The sequence below is a fragment of the Pectinophora gossypiella genome, chromosome 25 (genome assembly GCF_024362695.1).
Source record: "Pectinophora gossypiella chromosome 25, ilPecGoss1.1, whole genome shotgun sequence".
In the NCBI taxonomy this organism is placed as follows: Eukaryota; Metazoa; Arthropoda; class Insecta; order Lepidoptera; family Gelechiidae; genus Pectinophora; species Pectinophora gossypiella.
In genome coordinates this window covers 8,694,051-8,712,945 of record NC_065428.1, presented here as the reverse complement: position 1 = coordinate 8,712,945, position 18,895 = coordinate 8,694,051, and the positions used below count along the sequence as shown (strand labels likewise).

At 37.0% G+C, this 18,895-nt stretch overlaps 2 protein-coding genes across 8 annotated transcripts; both read left to right on the top strand.

Moving 5' to 3' along the window:
- Positions 1 to 3,395: 3,395 nt before the first annotated feature.
- Positions 3,396 to 18,895, top strand: LOC126378160 (rRNA 2'-O-methyltransferase fibrillarin). The gene is made up of 8 exons (XM_050026358.1): positions 3,396 to 3,536; positions 10,503 to 10,676; positions 11,225 to 11,300; positions 11,948 to 12,050; positions 13,932 to 14,102; positions 15,844 to 15,965; positions 16,796 to 16,919; positions 17,768 to 18,895. Exons 1-8 carry the CDS (start codon positions 3,524 to 3,526, stop codon positions 17,933 to 17,935), a joined length of 951 nt encoding a protein of 316 aa, XP_049882315.1. The 5' UTR covers positions 3,396 to 3,523; the 3' UTR covers positions 17,936 to 18,895.
- On the top strand, positions 4,195 to 9,180 carry LOC126378063 (piggyBac transposable element-derived protein 4-like). Of its 7 annotated transcripts, XM_050026189.1 has the most exons (9): positions 4,195 to 4,275; positions 4,554 to 4,646; positions 4,954 to 5,016; positions 5,091 to 5,171; positions 5,253 to 5,714; positions 5,794 to 5,856; positions 5,934 to 6,020; positions 6,091 to 6,150; positions 6,245 to 9,180. In XM_050026189.1, the coding sequence occupies exons 5-9, from the start codon at positions 5,438 to 5,440 to the stop codon at positions 8,260 to 8,262; spliced, it is 2,505 nt and encodes an 834-aa protein (XP_049882146.1). In that variant the 5' UTR covers positions 4,195 to 4,275; positions 4,554 to 4,646; positions 4,954 to 5,016; positions 5,091 to 5,171; positions 5,253 to 5,437; the 3' UTR covers positions 8,263 to 9,180. The 7 variants fall into 7 exon arrangements, with proteins under 7 accessions (XP_049882146.1, XP_049882149.1, XP_049882148.1 ...); XM_050026192.1 differs by having other exon boundaries at positions 4,554 to 4,609; positions 5,091 to 5,714; XM_050026191.1 differs by having other exon boundaries at positions 4,557 to 4,609; positions 4,954 to 5,714.

Below are 18,895 nucleotides of genomic sequence, written 5' to 3'. Positions count from 1 at the left end.
ATATATAAGCTTATCAGCAACTTGGAACTTGGTCCAAGAACCTCCACTGGTGAGACTTGCATGTAATGATAGCTCATACTTGTCCTATGATTCTGGCAAAGTTCTATCAAACTCTGTCCTAGGATTTTTTTTACGGCCATGTTTGTCCTGAGTGTACAGTAGTGGACTGCAAAATCACCTCAGGATTTGTTGTCGAAAAACTATTTAACTAAGTCTATATACATAATTATATATCATAATGTATATCAATTTTAAAGGGGAAGGTTATCAGAATCAGAAACACAAATAAAAAAAATGCATTATGTAAACGACTTTTAGCCAACTCACGTCCGTAGCACCATTTTTCTCAGCAGCTACGTACGAGTTTCGCGCCTTCCAACCTTTCCAAAGGAGCCCAATCATTTTTTTCCTTCTTCTGATATTGCATTCTTAACCTGACAAGTGACAACAAAGAAAAAAAAAATAAAAAAAAAAATAGATACCATTCCGATAGAGGCCGCGTAAGCTATGGACCTATTGCAAGATAACGTACTCAAAGGCTAGTCATTATAATCCAACAGACGTAACATGATTAGAATGCGGGAGGACGCAAATGTATATGTATAATGTATATGTATGTATGTTTTCTTTCACCACAATCTTGTTTTATTAATCCAGGCTTATATCTTGTCTTATAAACAATGCCGAATGGTACAACAAACGTATCGTAAACGTAAGGTTGCCTGGTAGTAATTGCTACCTTGGCAATAAAGCCGCCATTTGCACCAGTTATTGCCTGAACTTGTTTAATAAATGTGTTTCTTTTGTATACAATAGAAGTCATTGTATTGCATCTTGATTAGAATGACTTATTTCTTGTTTCTCTCGTACTAAGCTGTATACTGTTAGTGTTAAAGAGACACATTATTTCGTCTCTTTCGCATAAGGCGATGTACTACATTTCCGTCCCGCCGCATTCTAATCATGTTACGTCTGTTGGATTATAATGACTAGCCTTTGAGTACGTTATCTTGCAATAGGTCCATAGCTTACGCGGCCTCTATCGGAATGGTATCTATTTTTTTTCTTTGTTGTCACTTGTCAGGTTAAGAATGCAATATCAGAAGAAGGGAAAAAATGATTGGGCTCCTTTGGAAAGGTTGGAAGGCGCGAAACTCGTACGTAGCTGCTGAGAAAAATGGTGCTACGGACGTGAGTTGGCTAAAAGTCGTTTACATAATGCATTTTTTTTATTTATGTTTCTGATTCTGATAACCTTCCCCTTTAAAATTGATATACATTATGATATATAATTATGTATATAGACTTAGTTAAATAGTTTTTCGACAACAATTCCTGAGGTGATTTTGCAGTCCACTACTGTACACTCAGGACAAACATGGCCGTAAAAAACCCTAGGACAGAGTTTGATAGAACTTTGCCAGAATCATAGGACAAGTATAAGCTATAATTACATGCAAGTCTCACTAGTGGAGGTTCTTGGACCAAGTTCCAAGTTGCTGATAAGCTTATATGCAATACCGTAATGACTTGCTAATGATGACGATTTCTTGCAATAGGCAATAACTTAGCCGGTCTCTATCGGAGAGGTGTTTATTTATTTTTCTTGTTATTATCACTCAGATCAAATTCCGGAAGCAATATAAAAAAAATCGGTAAGATACTTTTGGAAGGGGTAAAAGGCATGAAACTTGAACTTAGCTACCGAGAAACAATGGCGCTGCAGATATAAATTGACTATAATTCGCTTACAAAAAGATTTTTTTTGTTTTTTTTTTATGTTTCGGATTCTGGAAAAGATCCTCTTTAAAATGATATACAATATGATACATAATTATTTATGTAGACTTAGTTATCCAGCAACAAATCTTGAGTCGATTTTAGCTCCCACTGTATTTTATCACATTTTTAGCCAGGACAAACATGGCCGTAAAAAAAGAACCCCGGGACAGAATCTGATAGGACTTTGCCAGAATCATAGGGAAAGCATAAGCTTTCATTACATATAAGTCTCATCAGTGGAGGTTCTTGGACCAAGTTTCATACAAAAGTGCCCATTGTCATTTTAAAGTGTTAGAGTTATCCGATCGGGTTCAAATTAAGTGGAGACCTATGTAAGGATGAATAGAAGACATTTTTGAAAAAATTACGTTTTTTTTTTAGTTCTTCCAGAAGGACTCCCGGTTTAAGTCACTACTTTTAGTAAAATCTGAAAAATATTATTATTATAAAGGGTTATGTATTTTTCATTAACATACATACCTATTTGTACATCATAAATATGTGTATATACTTACATATTTAAATATAAAATAAGTAACGAGTTTTAGTTTTTATGATGTAGTTTGTGATTAGTCCCTCTAGAAGTACATTAGGCTTTTATTATTAGGAAAGAAATTAATTCATGGTGTCAGTTTAGATCATCATTAGAAGGAAAAAGGAAATAAAATGAAGACGGTAGTTTTTTTTTCATAATCATAAGATCACGTAAGCAAGTCAGTCTATATCGGTATGATTTAATCACATACCTATAACAATTTAAAAAAGTACTTATTTGAAAAATATCCGGACATGACACCTAAAGTCCTTTGCAAAGGACTAAAAAAGTTTGCTTTCATATTGCTAACGATATCGATACGAAATTGATAAAATAACTATGTCATGTTGTTGATTATTATCTTACCTGCGATTTCTGAAAATAATGTGTATGAAAAACTACGAAATTCGATTATTGACTAGATTTTTTTTTTACCTCGTCGCCATGTGCGCACCGTCTTTACCAATAAAATGACAAATTACGACAAGTGATACATATTTCTTTTTATTAAAGCCACCTATTCACGAAATTGAATGAACTAGTTCATAGACAAAATACTTTTTTTGTCAATCGGCGCAAAGGTTTGAATTAAATTGACAGGCAAAGTTTTGGTACTTTTAAAAGTACCTTCGTGGATTATTAGAACAAACTATTTCAAAACCTTGGGCCTTTATGACTACAATTATTTGGTCCTTCTCAGAGGACCCCAGGGCTTACGAGGTTATGGTATAACGTATTATTTTTCCAAGCTGTGAACTTCCAAAAATATTTATAATCCAACAAAGTACCTGGTTCTATCCAATTTTATGACTCAATATGTTGTCATAATTTCGTCCTCAGCTGGTCTTATATTGATTAATCATCAAAATAGGGAGACAAAATAAAATACTTTATTTATAGGTAACCTATAAAGGAATATGTATGTTATTATTGCTATCAAAATGATCCCTCAAGATCGCGCCGCGCCGGCGGAATAAGCATGATTCGTCAATAGTAGTAATTTTATTCCTTTAATAGCAACATTTCAGTTTGACAGTTACGGGTAGCAACACTCATCAACCAAAATGGCTTCATTTCCGGCAGCAGCAACACGGCGCGATGTGCTCGCGGCGTTCACGAAGAAAATAAAATTTATTTTTGTGTTTAGATAACAAAGTATAGTTATTATTTGTTAAATTTCTTCTATTTTGAAACTGTGATTCAGTAATGGGTAAACCAGGTGAGTTCTTTAGTTGTGTCTCTAAATATAATACATCGCAACACGTGGGCTATCCGCATGGTTTTATTTTCCAGAATTACGATATATTTACGCTATTTATTGGTGAAACCTGTCTCTCCTTACCATATTTACTTCTGTTGGATTGTTTTCCACTGTGTAATTCGCGGACTTTCATGAAATTTATTACTATTCTGAAGATAAACTTAAAAGTGAGGTTATGGTTGTTTGGTTTGGAGTTTATGACCATGCTTTCGCTCATGTGGGTAGTCCCTAGTCCTTAATAATAGATAAATTATCTTAACGTCGATCGTGTACTCAAAAGTGAGATTTTTTTACTGAAATGTACAGAAAATCCCACGGTCTTGTGATGTACCAAGTACCTACTTAGTACCACGTTGTGGTATGGTGTAACATCGTGCATTATCCACTCTACAGTCGTTGGTAATTATAGCTACCGATTCCAAATTCACCTCAGCAGTCGGTGGTAGCTATACTTACCAATCGACGGGGTTCCGTTAGGGTGACCAATTTTACGGATTAACTATTTTTACAAGCTAGTATAGATTATAAACTTATACTAGTATTGTGTACTATAAAAAACCTTACTAGGTGGTATTTGCATCTCTTCCCTATGAGTCGATAACATTAAAAAAACAACTTTCAAAGTCAGACGAGTGTTGGTCGAGTCTACTGTCAACTACTGTGTTTGCGAGTGAGTGTTTTAAACAAGAAATATGCCGTAAGTATATAAAATATATTATTTTTATTGATTAGCATACATCTTGAATATATCCTCTACCGTTTTCTACAAAAACCTGAACATTTAAGCCATGATTTTGTTCCAAAATCATTAAGAGAAAAATATCGTATCAAAAAAAACGTCTCCCGAGACAAAAATGGAGGCAAATTACAGAATATTACACGACGCATTATATTTTAAAATGTTTTAAATACATCACGTTACTTATTAGTTACTCGTGGAAACAAATTATTTACCTAAATAAACAATTATTTCAGCAGATGCCCAGGATTTAGATTACAGGGTACACCAAATTTGGTCAACTTTTATCATGGTAACTAAACCTACCATCGACTTATCTGGGTTTAAGGGTTCGTACAAACGGAGCGATTATCTTTGTATGGCTGCTTGAACGCGCTTATTTTTTGTTTGAGCTTACAGTTACTTTGGTGTTTGTATTTGGAGCACGTTTTGGTGTCATTTTTTTTGTGTTTGTGTGACATGATTTTTGTGTGGTTTATTAATTAATTTAATAATCAAATGCTACAATACTAACTTTCATACTAATCCAAATATCTATAGTGGTTAATTTTGCGGTTTTCTTGTATGACATTTTTGTAATACTGTGCAAGCATAATGTTTTAATTATAGGTACTAATTACTAAGTATTTATTTTAGATTACCAAACAAAAATTGTCGCGACTTGAGTCCGACAAGTCGCGGGTCGGCAAGTCGTCAAAGGTAAATATTATTTATTTCTGTTTTCGTGATAATAAAGTATGTATAACATAATAATATGCTGTTTTACGTTTCAGTGTTCAAAGAGGTAGAGGGCGAGGACGTGGACAGGGAAGAGGTGGGCGTGTACACAGAGAAAGCGAAGTTGACAATGTAGAGTAAGTAGTATTGCACACAAATTCAATTTATAACTAGCGTTCTTTTATCTTCAGTTCTAAACAGTGACTGCTTTTTTTCAGAGTTGCAATAGCTGAAGTGAGGGCACAAAGACAAATTACGAAAAAACGTTTGACTAAACTGCCAATAAATATCCAACAGGAGTTTATAGACAGAAAGCGGCAGGCGCAATTAGATCGTATATTATTGCCTGATGCGCCTCCACGAAAGCGCCGCACGCAGTAAGTAATCTTCGTTATTGTTATTTATGTTATTGTCATGTCTATATAATAATAATAATAAAAACACTTCTATATGTTTTTATGTTTTTTTTATGTTTTTTTTTTCTATATGTTTGTTGTGTTGTCTATATGTTTGCTTTTGTTTTAGACGTCCATCGCCAGAACGTGGTGCAATAGAATTTATTTCAAATTCTAATGCACCTGCTGGCCAGGAAGTCTCTGTGCCTGTGGCTTCGACTTCCAATGCACCTGTTGGCCAGGTAGTCTCCGTGCCTGTGGCCACGGACGACTTCATTATTATTGGTAATTTAAAGAGATTAACTTGTATAGTTTAAACACAATAGATTTAAACCCGCACTTAATTGCGTTGTTTGTGATCCAGCCCCCGAAGCCACCGACGTCGCTGGCGGAGAAGTGGTCGGGAACACCGACGAATTTTATATCGGTAAAAAACTCATTAATAATCATATAAAAGTGTAGTTATCGTCTTTAAACCCGCATTTATTAATATTTTGTTTACAGTACCGGCACCCGAACCTGCCGCATCTATTGTCACTGCGCCTGCTCCCGTCGTAGCACCCGCTGGTGACGACGACTCAGATATCACTGGTAACAGGTTAATACAAAATTGTGGAGTGTAAGCGTACTTGAACTCGCATTAAATTATATTCTTTTGCAGAGGTCCGCCCGTCTATATTTTCGGCGCCAACTGCCAGTACGTCGAAAAGGAGTGTAATAGGTGAAACACTTTTAATTAATTTGACTATATCCTTATACAATTAGTCCCTGAAAATGATAAAAAATCTGTGCTAATATTATAAATACTTTTTCAGCTATGAACGACGATCACTTTGCCGAGACTGTGACTAGCTGGATGACAGACTTTTTTGATAGTGAGGACGAAGACTTACTCGATATCGACAGTAATGACGTTGACTTGGGTATCTCACTCTCGACACAAAGTAATACTCGTACAGCCACTGACTGCGCAGCAGACGATGATGGACTAACTACTGAACAAATTTCTTTACTTCATGCGCAAGAGGAAGCTGATGACATATGTGTGAGAGACTTGGCACCTACTAACGATTTTTTTGAATTTAATTGGACGTGTGACAGACAGACTTTTACTGGTAAGCGAGAAGTCTTTACTGGTTCGCCAGGACCGACATTCACGGTTACTAACGACATGACTCCGACTGATATTTTTTATAAAATGTTTGACACTGATTTTGTTGACATGCTGATACGACAAACAAACCTTTACGGTGAACAAAAACTGACAAAACTAAAACAAAACCGAGAAACGAAAAAACATACACGGACTTTGCGTTGGACACCGACTGACCGGGACGAAGTGATAGCGTTTTTAGCACTGATTATACTTCAGGGATTATACCCCAAAGTGACGGAGGAGTCCTACTTCTCTTATGACGGGTTTGGGACTACTCCTTTCTTTGGGCGAATAATGTCCTACAACAGATACTTCCTGTTAAAAACGATGTTACACTTTGTAGACAATGACTCGACTGAGGACACGACAAAACTTAATAAGATAAGACCTGTCATCGACTATTTTAATGCCAAATTTTCATCAATGTATTACCCTGGACAGAACGTGGCTATTGACGAGAGCCTACTAAAATGGCATGGCCGACTTAGTATTTCTCAAAAAATAGCAACCAAAGCCGCTCAAGTAGGTGTAAAAACCTATGAAATGTGCGAGTCGTCATCAGGCTACCTATGGCAGTTCAGGGTGTATACTGGAAAAGATGGCCCCAACAGAAAAAGAAAAATGCGACAATCTGACGACCACAACACCCAGCAACAGACTGAGGATCAGGACACACAGCAAGAGCGACTTGACAACAGTGACAGCCAGACACACCGACCTGAAGACCGCGTCATCCAGCAGGACCAAGCTAATGACCCTGACACCCAACAAGACCGACATGACGACCAATCGAGCAGTACGTTTCGTCCGCGAAATGCTACTTCTCAGATTGTTTATGACTTAATGACACCACTACTTCACCGGGGACACACGCTAATAATGGATAATTTTTATAATGCTCCATTATTAGCGCGTTGCCTTAAACAGGAAAAGACTGACGTATTTGGGACTCTGAGATTATCGCGAGAATTTGTTCCCGAAAGTTTAAAGACTATAAAAAAGACTGACATGCGACAAGGTGAAATAGTGGCATCTTACTGTTCCGATCTGTCGGTGATGTTGTGGCGTGACTCTAACCTCGTTAGTATGATCTCCACTTACCATCCCCTTCTAATCGGATCAGTGACTACGTATAACCGTACGCAAGTACATAAGCCGGCTGTCGTCCTTGACTACAACAAATCAATGGGAGGTGTCGACCGCAAAGATCAGTATCTTGCCAGTCAAGCTCTTGAGAGACAGAAAACTAAAGTGTGGTACAAGAAGCTGTTTAGGCGCCTTTACAATGCAGCAATCTTTAACTGCTTTGTGATTTACGATAGTAATCCCACACACAAACTTGATCACCGTCAGTTTAGGAGGACGCTGGCTGAAGACTTGCTACGGTTGCACAAAAACATTGACTTGACGACAGAACCCAAACTAATTCGACATAGAGAGACGACTCAATTGGTGGCACGCCAAACAACGCGACCGTACGTGGCCTCGAACCATTTTCCGATGAAAACGGGATCCACTGCCACACGTTGTTTTATGTGCACTAAGAACAAACGACCGTCTAGGACTGCATATAAGTGCGAGGAGTGTGACGTAAATCTGTGCATCGTGTATTGCTTTAAAGCCTATCATAAGCCTCCTCGCACTTCCACCACCAACCAGGACAATACTGACGATTGAGATTTTTGGCGACTTTTGATTAATACTGACAGTTAAGACTTTTGACGCTGACTTTTGTTATTACTACTTCTCCGGGCAGTTGGACGACCTGAAGGCTCAAAAATACACTCATCGGTGTATACGTACGCGTCCAACATACTCCGAAGCGATGGACCGGCTTATCTAAATTAGGTCACCGTAAAACTAATAGAGTTATTTTCAACTAACTATAATCTGTATAGATTGGTCTTGGTAATTAGTTCGTTATAAATTATGCAAAATAAAGTTTTTATGTATGGGGTACTGGCTGGTTATAACTTAGTTACAAATTACAACTTTTCAAGAGAAACTAAATACAGACTTTCCAAATTAAAATTTTGTATGGAAAACGATGGGCCTTAGTAAAATTACTATGTTATTGCATTTTATGTATTATGTATCTTATCACCGTTACACCGTTTTCTTAGGAATTACTGTAGATTCAAAACTTCAACTGTGAAACTGTGAAAGACATACTTACAATACAAGGAATAAAAATAAAATTGTTGTTAAAAATTCTAGATTAAGTAAATTAAATTCATCTTTTTTGGGGTTATGTATACGTTTTTACAATAAAATACCAGATAATATTTTAAATTTATCAGAGAATAAATTTAAAGCTCACGTGAAGCTTACTTTATGTAAAAAAGCTTATTATAAAATTAATGATTACCTAAATGATAAAAATGTCTGGTATTGAATGTGTTCCTCTAGTTATTAAATAACTTATAATGTATCCTCATTGATTTAAAAGATGTGTTGCTGTTGCAGTTTCTTGTCATTTCTTCTCCTCAGCCATAACACCTTGCGAAATGACGTAAATTCAAAAATGTTATGTTACATTGACCTTCAACAAGTTTATCCATGATAATTACGTTGAATAAATGATTCTGATTCTGATTATCGACTTTAATTCCATGCACAAAATGTGCATGTTAATCTTACCCTTTATTGGTAACTATAGTTACCATAGACTTAAAAAGGTAGGAACGCTCAGTGTAAACAGAAACTTAGCGAGGGCGGCCATCTTGGTAAGAATACGGTGTTACAAATAAGTCGTGACCAGGTGTTATATTTATATTTCTTGTGTTTAAACTAAATAACATTAAAATATAATTTGAATACTAGTAAAAAGTGTAAAAAATGCGCTTTCAAATAAAAAATATTACAGTTCCTAGAACATGATACTTTACATGCTATTAACAGGCATGGCTGGGATAACTGAAAAAATGAGCGGATTCTGTCAATTCTAATTGGATTTGAGATAGATTTTATAATGTGATCTTTTTTATTTTTATCTAATTAGAATCATTGCACGTCTCGCTTGCTGTTTCTGAATTTTCTTTATTATAGCCACAGTAGTTTTTGAGTTACACGCCTTTTTATAACACGCCACGATATCGCCCACCGAACGCCGCGCCAGTTCGAAATGCCTGGACTGTTGAGGCTAGATTTGCTAGTGCGCCTGGACTGTCAAGTGGTTATCGGTTAATACAAGCTTATCAAGTACACACTGCCGTCTACTTAAATCACTGCAATAGCGTACTAGCCTGTACTGGGTACTGTTAAATTTTATAGCCTGCCTGTTTTAACACAGTTGCTATGGATAGGTGTACCTATTTCAACAGAGAGCTGATAACCTAAGTACTATTTTGAAATGGACATTAGTACTGGTTGTAGTTTATTTTAATGACTTGTAGCTCTGCCTGCACTGTTAGGGACTATTGGGGTGATTTTATATGTATTGTAGTATGTATGATTTCCTATTCTTCTTTTTTTTCTCGATGCTTTGAACACCCCGAGTGATCATGCTAGCCTCATAGGTGCCTATTGTGTACTATCCCTTAGGCAAAGGATTTGTCTACCAGATAATTATAACCTAAAAGCCTTACATGATAGTGGCTCTGCCAACCAGCAATTGACTTTTCCGTTGCCAAGGGAATTCACAGCATGAGCCCTTCTCATGATCAAGTGAAGTGTCTAATAGCCAGGGGTGTGGAAAAGGCCACCTAGAAAAGCAATATTGCAATTTGACAAAAGTGCACAAATTCAACATAAGTAGGTAGGTACCTAGCAACATTGTTCTTTTATATGAACTGCATTGTTCTTTTATTGAATGTGCCTTTTTAACCTTCTAGTAGCAGTATTCATCCAGCCATAATAACAAATAATGCTCAAATACTTCAACATCACCTTTTATATTTACTTTACATTATTTTTAGAGTTTAACGGCGGTCGTGGCGGCGGTCGCGGTGGTGGCCGTGGAGGCGGTGGGTTCCGCGGGGGCGGCCGAGGCGGAGGTCGAGGGGGCTTCGGCGGCGGACGCGGCGGCGGCGGCGGCAAGTTTGAGAAGCGCGGCGGGGGCGGCGGCCGAGGATTTGGAGGCGGCCGTGGAGGTAACATGTTTGTTTTAGTATTAAGTCTGGTCTACTGATGTGAAGGTCTTGAAACCCCCTATTAGGGGCTTTTGGTAACTCATTAAGGTTGGTTGGTTGGTTAGACCGAGAAGGAGTTGATGACCAAATTGGAGATGTCCTTAGAAAAGGTTTAATACGATCTACTCTGAACCGGCGTGCGTGTATGAAGCGATTGATGAATGTGGAGGAAGCAAGAGAAGTGCGTCAGGGTCGAAGCAAATGGAATTCTGTAGTCTCTGCTTACCCCGGTGGGAAATAGGCGTGAGTTTATGTATGTATTAAGGTTGGTAAAGTTGTCAACTTAACAAAAAATGTCTGATGCAAGAATGTTTGCAAACATACTATCTACCAAACAGGATTTAAGATAAAAAAAACTAGCTAATGCATTCTAAATGATGATCGTGGTCCCTCTAATCTTGACCTATTCGTGAAGACCATATCCACATACCCACTTCTGACTGTATCTTCAATTGATAACCCTACCTTGTTATGTTATCCCGACTATAATATTATTGTTTATTTACCAGGTCCAAGAGGGAGAGGCCGCGGAGGCGGCGGTGGTGGCTTCAAAGGAGGCAAACAAGTCGTCCTGGAACCCCATAGGTTGGTACAAATTACAACATTTTGTTTTTTTTTTTATTTCTTGTTTTTACGAGGCTATGAACAGCTCATAAGATGGTTAGATGTACTAAAGAAAACAGCTGGCCCACTGGAATCAGCCTTGGACCTTCAGCAGTTATTTTCTACAGTATTAGATGTCGAGTGAGGCTTGTCTTTCCGTTGTTGGACAGCCTTTATCCCATATAATGTAGCCATTCAAGACATCTCGTATCGAGCGGTTCGCTAAGACTTACTTAGATGTAGACTTTTTAGTAAATAATGGCTTTGAAATTGACGAACAGAAATATGATGTTCCATCTTTCTTCGCTTTGAGCTTCTATTTTTGCAAGTTTTTACCGCGCACTTCCCCGTGTTGTCAGTTCGGCGTCTAATCGCGCACTGAGGTAAGGTACTGTCAACGTCGCTATATTAACAGTAACTTTGCGTCCCACGTTTTGAGCACTCATGTTCAATCTATTGTAGTAGTGAATCTATTATTACATTGATATGATGCTACTTAATAATAACTTTCGTTCTTCTGAAAGCGAATGCTTGAAGACAAATATTATTACTGATCTCAATAATCAAATACTATGTTCCGTACACAACCTTTCTTACTAGCATTTACATATAAAACCGTACCCTTTCAGACATCCCGGAGTATTCATAGCTAGAGGCAAGGAAGACGCATTGGTGACGAAGAATTTGGTGCCCGGATCCGAAGTTTACGGAGAAAAGAGGATATCGGTTGAGGTTGGTAACATCACATATTCTGTGGTTTGCAGATTAGGTTCTGGATACTATGAATACACTGCAAAAGTTTATTGCATTTAAAACGAAAATGGCCAAACATATTCCATTGGGTAGTTAGTTTCCTAGGTGTAAATAAATACATATCTAAAGGTGACAAAAAATGTTTTCTTTTTTTTATTTAAATTATCCTCGTAAGCCCTGGGGTCCTCTGAGAAGGACCAAATAATTGTAGTCATAAAGGCCGAAGGTTTTGAAATAGTTTGTTCTAATAATCAACGAAGGTACTTTTAAAAGGACCAAAACTTTGCCTGTCAATTTAATTCAAACCTTTGCGCCGATTGAGAAAAAAAGTATTTTGTCTATGAACTAGTTCATTCAATTTCGTGAATAGGTGGCTTTAATAAAAAAAAATATGTATCACTTGTCGTAATTTGTCATTTTATTGGTAAAGATGGCGCGCACACGGCGACGAGGTAAAAAAAAATCAAGTTAATAATCGAATTTCGTAGTTTTTCATACACATTATTTTCAGAAATCGCAGGCAAGATAATAATCAACAACATGACATAGTTATTTTATCAATTTTGTATCGATATCGTTAGCAATATGAAAGCAAACTTTTTTAGTCCTTTGCAAGGGACTTTAGGTGTCATGTCCGGATATTTTCAAAAAGTTTTTTAAATTGTTATATGTGATTAAATCATACCGATATAGACTGACTTGCTTACGTGATCTTATGATTAAAAAAAACTACCGTTTTCATTTTATTTCCTTTTTCCTTCTAATGATGATCTAAACTGACACCATGAATTATTTTTTTTCCTAATAATATAAACCTAATGTACTTCCAGAGGGACTAATCACAAACTACATCATAAAAACTAAAACTCGTTACTTATTTTATATTTAAATATGTAAGTATATACACATATTTATGACGTACAAATAGGTATGTATGTTAATGAAAAAATACATAACCCTTTATAATAATAATATTTTTCAAATTTTACTAAAAGTAGTGACTCAAACCGGGAGTCCTTCTGGAAGAACTAAAAAAAAAACGTATTTTTTTCAAAAATGTCTTCTATTCATCCTTACATAGGTCTCCACTTAATTTGAACCCGATCGGATAACTCTAACACTTTAAAATTTGTACCAGAAGTGCTCGGCCTTTACGACTACAAAAATTTGGTCCTTTTCAAGGTACCACCGTCGTTTATTACTTCGAAATCGTAATTATGCTTCGGCGTTACGAGGTTATGTAAGTTGTTGCTGTTTATGTAAACAGCCTATATACGTCCCACTGCTGGGCACAGGCCTCCCCTCAATGAACCGGTGGGGGTATGGAGCATACTCCACCACGCTGCTCCACTGCGGGTTGGTGGAGGTGTTTTTACGGCTAATAGCTGGGACTAACGGCTTAACGTGCCCTCCGAAGCACGGAATCATCTTACTTTTTCGGACAATCAGGTGATTCAAGCCTGAGAAGTCCCTGACCTGACTATTTAACTTAAGTAAAGAAAAATGTAATAATAAGTGCGACATTTTGTCACGTTTTTCTATGACGTCACAGGTTGCTTTTTCATACAAATTCCATAGTAATTACGTGTATCGATGTTTAGTAAAAACTAACTGATTTGACCAGTTGGAAACTACCCTATTGGTGGCCTTACTACTATTTTTCAAATATTTAGGTAAGCAGGCTGAAAGTCATCTCTTAAAAGAAAGGAATGCAACAAACATTTAAAATGATGATTGTGGTCCCTCTAATCTTGACCTATTCGTGAAGACTATATCCACATACCCACTTCTGATTGTATCTTCACCTCCCAACCCACTCCCCTTTATTTTACTCGCTCTAAACCATCAAACTCTTTGCAGAACGAAGGAGAGAAGGTGGAATACAGAGTATGGAATCCGTTCAGATCGAAGTTGGCTGCGGCTATCATGGGTGGTGTGGACGCTATCCACATGCCACCGGGATCCAGAGTCCTGTACCTAGGAGCCGCTAGTGGAACAACAGTCAGCCATGTTTCCGACATTGTTGGACCGGTGAGTAAAAATAAAAAAAAAATTACTCATCTATTACGATTTTTACACTCTAGGCAATAATTAACAATTTAACATAGGTTTTATGCTGGGCACAGGCCTCCCCTCAATCAACTGAGGTTAAGGAATATTATTATAAAAAGAGTTGTATTACCTAGCCTTTAGGGAGATAGTATATAGCCTAGGTTACACAGTGCGAGCTGACCGAGTCAGTTATTGAGGTGCAGCTACTATGCACGTGTGACCGCATCATACGAGTTACTGTCATGTGCGAGTGGGACAGTTGCTCGCGTTCGAGTTACTTCAACATTTTTTGTTTTTATTTGCTACTTTCCTTCCCCAATCACGCCGCTCGGTCGTCAACTCGCACGATTTTGCGAAATGACAGTAGCTCGTAAGCTCGGGCCCACGCCGGGTAGTGTTTCTTGTTTGGGCGACATGATACAAACAAATTATACCAGTACACTGGTAAAGTAGCTGTCTTCTGCGACGCCAGCAGTTTGCATAGTGTGACCGTGCGAGGCGAGTCTAACTACTGTCATACGAGTACACAGGCACAGTAGCTGTCAATTGTCGCATCAGCTGCTCGCACTGTGTAACCTAACCTTATGAGTGAAAAATGGAACAATTTTAAAAAAACAAGTATAGTCCGTTCAAAAATGATCTTCATAAAAGGTAAACAAACCTGTTACTACAAAGAATGTTCGAATTTCACCTAAACTACGCAAAGTATTCTTCTAATAACATCCGTAGCACTCAATAGATGTATGATTTCTTAGCTCAATGTGAAATTAACGTAAAATAATTATTAAAAACACATTTTTTCATGTAAAAACAAAAATTAAACAAAACCTCACACAAAAAAGTTGACATCATAAATTCTTGTTAATCTGTGGCTAGCTGTCAATTTGACGATTAGTGATGAGACATTTCATTCAGGTCAGGAAAACGAGTCAGTTCCGTGAATAACTTAAGTGAGTGTACTGTACTTAATAAGCCGAAATGCGCAGACAAAATGACTTTCAAAGTGAGTTAGTGTAACCACAAAGAAACATACAATATATATTTTAATATTATCATACAAAATATTTAAACAACCCAAGAGAGTCAGTTCATTTTGATAAAATAACTTGAGCTAAAATCAATTCAGCACTTCACTAATATGCAGTTTGACACAGATAAAAAATATCGGCAGCCATATTTGTTTACCTTTTATGAAGATCATTCTTGAACGGACTATAGATACATGTTATAATTAAAGCACATAATAACGGGTTCTTACCGCGTTTAAATGGGGATATGAGACTCCCGATATTTCGACACTGTTGCAAGTAAACCAACCGCGGTAATAACCGCGTAAACTTAAAACAATGTATAGATACATGTTATATCAAAAAACAGCCAGTGTCCCTATTAATAAAGAGATTGCACCAGCAATTAACTTCTCCGTTGCCAAGGGAAAAACATTTAGGCCCTGCGCAGACGACAGACTATCCGTGACGCACTTTTTAGTCTGTGAAAATATAACCTATGCAATTATATGCAGTAACGCGCCGGACTTTTTGCGCGTTGTGTGCGGATAGTCTGTCGTCTGCGCAGGGCCTTAAAATGATGATTGTGGTCCCTCTAATCTTGACCTATTCGTGAAGACTATATCCACATACCCACTTCTGAGTCTCTCCTCATACACCCATTTTTATTTTTTAAATTTCCAAGTTTTTAATGCTACAAATATTATTTACAGGAAGGTTTAGTGTATGCTGTGGAATTCTCGCACAGATCCGGCAGGGATCTTATAAATGTTGCTAAGAAGAGGACTAATATTATTCCAATTATTGAAGATGCTAGACATCCATTGAAATACAGGTATTTTTTTTCTCTATTTTTAGCGCATTTTATTATTGTAAGCTTGTAGATGACCTTCAGCACTTACAGTCTAGTGACTAGATGATATTTTGTTTTGCTTTAGTCCAGCAGATATTCTATGTATATGGATCAGGAATCTGAAATACATCATGTTGTCAAGATTCTTATTGAGCCGCCAAAGGCCCCTGACATGCCTCATGTAATGACTACATTTAAAGTTATAACAGGAAGTAGTAACCGGGGCCAAAGGTTTAATGTATCTTGATCAGGACTTTTGCACAATCTGGTGATCAGTCAGCTATATCCTAACCAAAATAAGGGATCACAAAGTGATTTTTATGATGTCTCCACTGGAATTCGAACTTGGGATCTCCGGATCGTGAGGCAACAAGCACAACTAGGTCCAATTAAAAGCAGTAAAAATATAGAAGAACTAAATTTTTCGTGTTTATACAACTGTGGGGTAGTTAGAGGCACCATCACAAGATGAACTAAGTACCCACACCACACCGAGTTTTCTGTTAGACCAACGCGATAGGTGGTGAGCTGTATCGCCGTCTAAAATAGTCGAGCCAACTGATATAAAGTTTTAATGAGGACTGGACTTAAAATGATTAATAACTAGACCACATTGTCACTTGCCATCAGGTGAGATTGAGGTAAAACGCGAGCCTATTATTTAAAAAAAAACTCATTGGTGTTAAATGATGATTCCAAAGAACTAAATTTTTCATGTTGATACAACTTTGAACTCTCTCTCTGACTTCTCTTTTCTTCACATATCTCTCTTTATGCTTTTACTCTGTCTAAACACATCATATCTCTTACAGAATGCTAGTAGGCATGGTGGACACGATATTCGCTGACGTAGCGCAGCCGGACCAAGCTAGAATTGTCAGTCTGAACGCTCAGCACTTCCTCAAGAATGGAGGACATTTTGTTATTTCCATTAAGGTGAGTTGAAATGAAAATGAAAAAGGTACAATCGATTTCTAGTACTGCGCTGTTCGCACTTACGCGCACGGTAAGAATGCCATTTTTCTGATACAGTTAAGATTTCTGCCTATAATAGGGTATTTTCCAACTAGTCAAATCATTTACTATTTACTAAACGTCAAAACACGAAATTACTAAAGAATTTGTATGAAAAAGCACACTGTGACGTCATAGAAAAACGTTATAAAATTTTGGACTTACGTTTTTTTTATTAAAATTCATACGTAAGTTAAATAGAAAAAAGAAAATGGTTTTCGTTAGTTAGCTCTGTGTTTATTTAGTAATCAGAATTTCATCATTTATCTTGAACATAGTACACAATCCAATTGACATTTGTTCCATAATTTTTTCGCCTTCATATTTCGCCGGACAAGAAAATGACAAGTATTAAATTGAAGTGTCTGCTAGAATCAGCTCCGTTATTGCGTATTACAAAATGTAACTATGTACCGATATTTTTGTCAATAAATATTATTATTATTTGTATGTCGTTTCCATATCTCGGGCCTACAGAGTCCGGATTATTATTATTGTTTTTTTAAACTATAGTGTATCTCCTGTTTCGGAGGGTATTTACCAGAGACACGGGTCACAGACCAAGTACCACTGGAAGGAGGGTACAACAATTATGTATCTGTGCGTTCCGTCATGATGTCAATGTATTATTATTTCCTATGATGAGAAAAAGTGTCTAAATTTTTCATGTTGAAAGAAATTGAACTCTCTCACTGAGGTAACTCATTCCCGTTACTCTTAAACAACGGAACACACGTTTTGTTAACATTCTTTTGACATTTCTATTCCAGGCATCGTGCATAGACTCCACGGCACAACCCGAAGCGGTGTTCGCAGCGGAAGTGAAGAAATTACAAGCGGACAAACTGAAACCACAGGAACAGCTAACGTTAGAGCCGTATGAAAGAGACCACGCTGTCGTGGTAGGCGTGTTTAGACCGCCGGCGAAAAAGGCGTGAATGTAGGGTTCAATTTTAAGTAATTTTTAAGTGAAACGTATAGGAAATATTCAGCGAATTAGCAATTGCTTTTTTTGTCTTGTTTGCTTAGCCTGGTGTAATATGGCAAAGGCCTTAAGGGTTATAGAGCCAGGTTCTGCCAAAAACCAGAAAACGAAATGCATTTTTTTTTTCAAAATTAAAAAATAGCAAATGTCAATTTACTGATTATTTCTTATGCTTTAGGCTAAGATTTTCTTGATGAAAATGTTTTTGTTTCATCGGCGCTTGAGTATTTGACCAGTAACGTGGAACCTTAGAGGGAATATAAAATAGAGGTACACTGAGCGTACACCCGTAAGGGACAGAAACAAATGTAAATCAAATATGTGGTGTTACCAGACATGTAAAAAATTACCCTATTTGTTGGAACTTGATTTATATACTTACGACTCGGGCAAAAATAGAATAATGATGTGTTCAATGATTTGCAGTTATGTTTAATGTAAATAATAATATGATGAAACGAAAGTCGTAAGTCAAAGTCGTTTATTCATTGTTGTTTAATTATCATAGACAAAACTTGTAGATTAACTTCTTTTTAGTCTATGTTGTTTGGTATGATATTATGGATGAGGGAGTCTTATATTATGTATCCCATGTATGTCTTCTAGCAATTTTTCCGCCGATTATACCATGTAATTTCTGAGCTACTTTTTGTAGGACGTGTGGGTTGTATTACTGCAATCAGTAAGGTCTATTTTAACCTACAAAAAATCTGTTATTGATTTATCGAATTATCAGTTGTGGGCGGGTAGCCTAATAGTAGATATGTTACTAGCTAATCTGAGCGCCGGTCAAAGAAAATAGTTATAAAATACGTTATTTTACTACCTCTAGTGTAAGTGACATACTGGATACGTGGCGATGTATGTTTATATAATTTTAAGAGAATGAAATATATGGTGCGAATGACTACAA

Coding starts and splice junctions, on each gene's coding strand:
- LOC126378063 (XM_050026191.1), top strand. CDS start 5,438: ATGTTATTGTCATGTCTATATAATAATAATAATAAAAACACTTCTATA. Junction 5,857..5,933: donor CACCGACGAATTTTATATCG/GTAAAAAACTCA, acceptor TTTTGTTTACAG/TACCGGCACCCGAACCTGCC. Junction 6,151..6,244: donor GTCGAAAAGGAGTGTAATAG/GTGAAACACTTT, acceptor ATACTTTTTCAG/CTATGAACGACGATCACTTT.
- LOC126378160 (XM_050026358.1), top strand. Junction 10,677..11,224: donor ATTTGGAGGCGGCCGTGGAG/GTAACATGTTTG, acceptor TTTATTTACCAG/GTCCAAGAGGGAGAGGCCGC. Junction 12,051..13,931: donor AAAAGAGGATATCGGTTGAG/GTTGGTAACATC, acceptor AACTCTTTGCAG/AACGAAGGAGAGAAGGTGGA.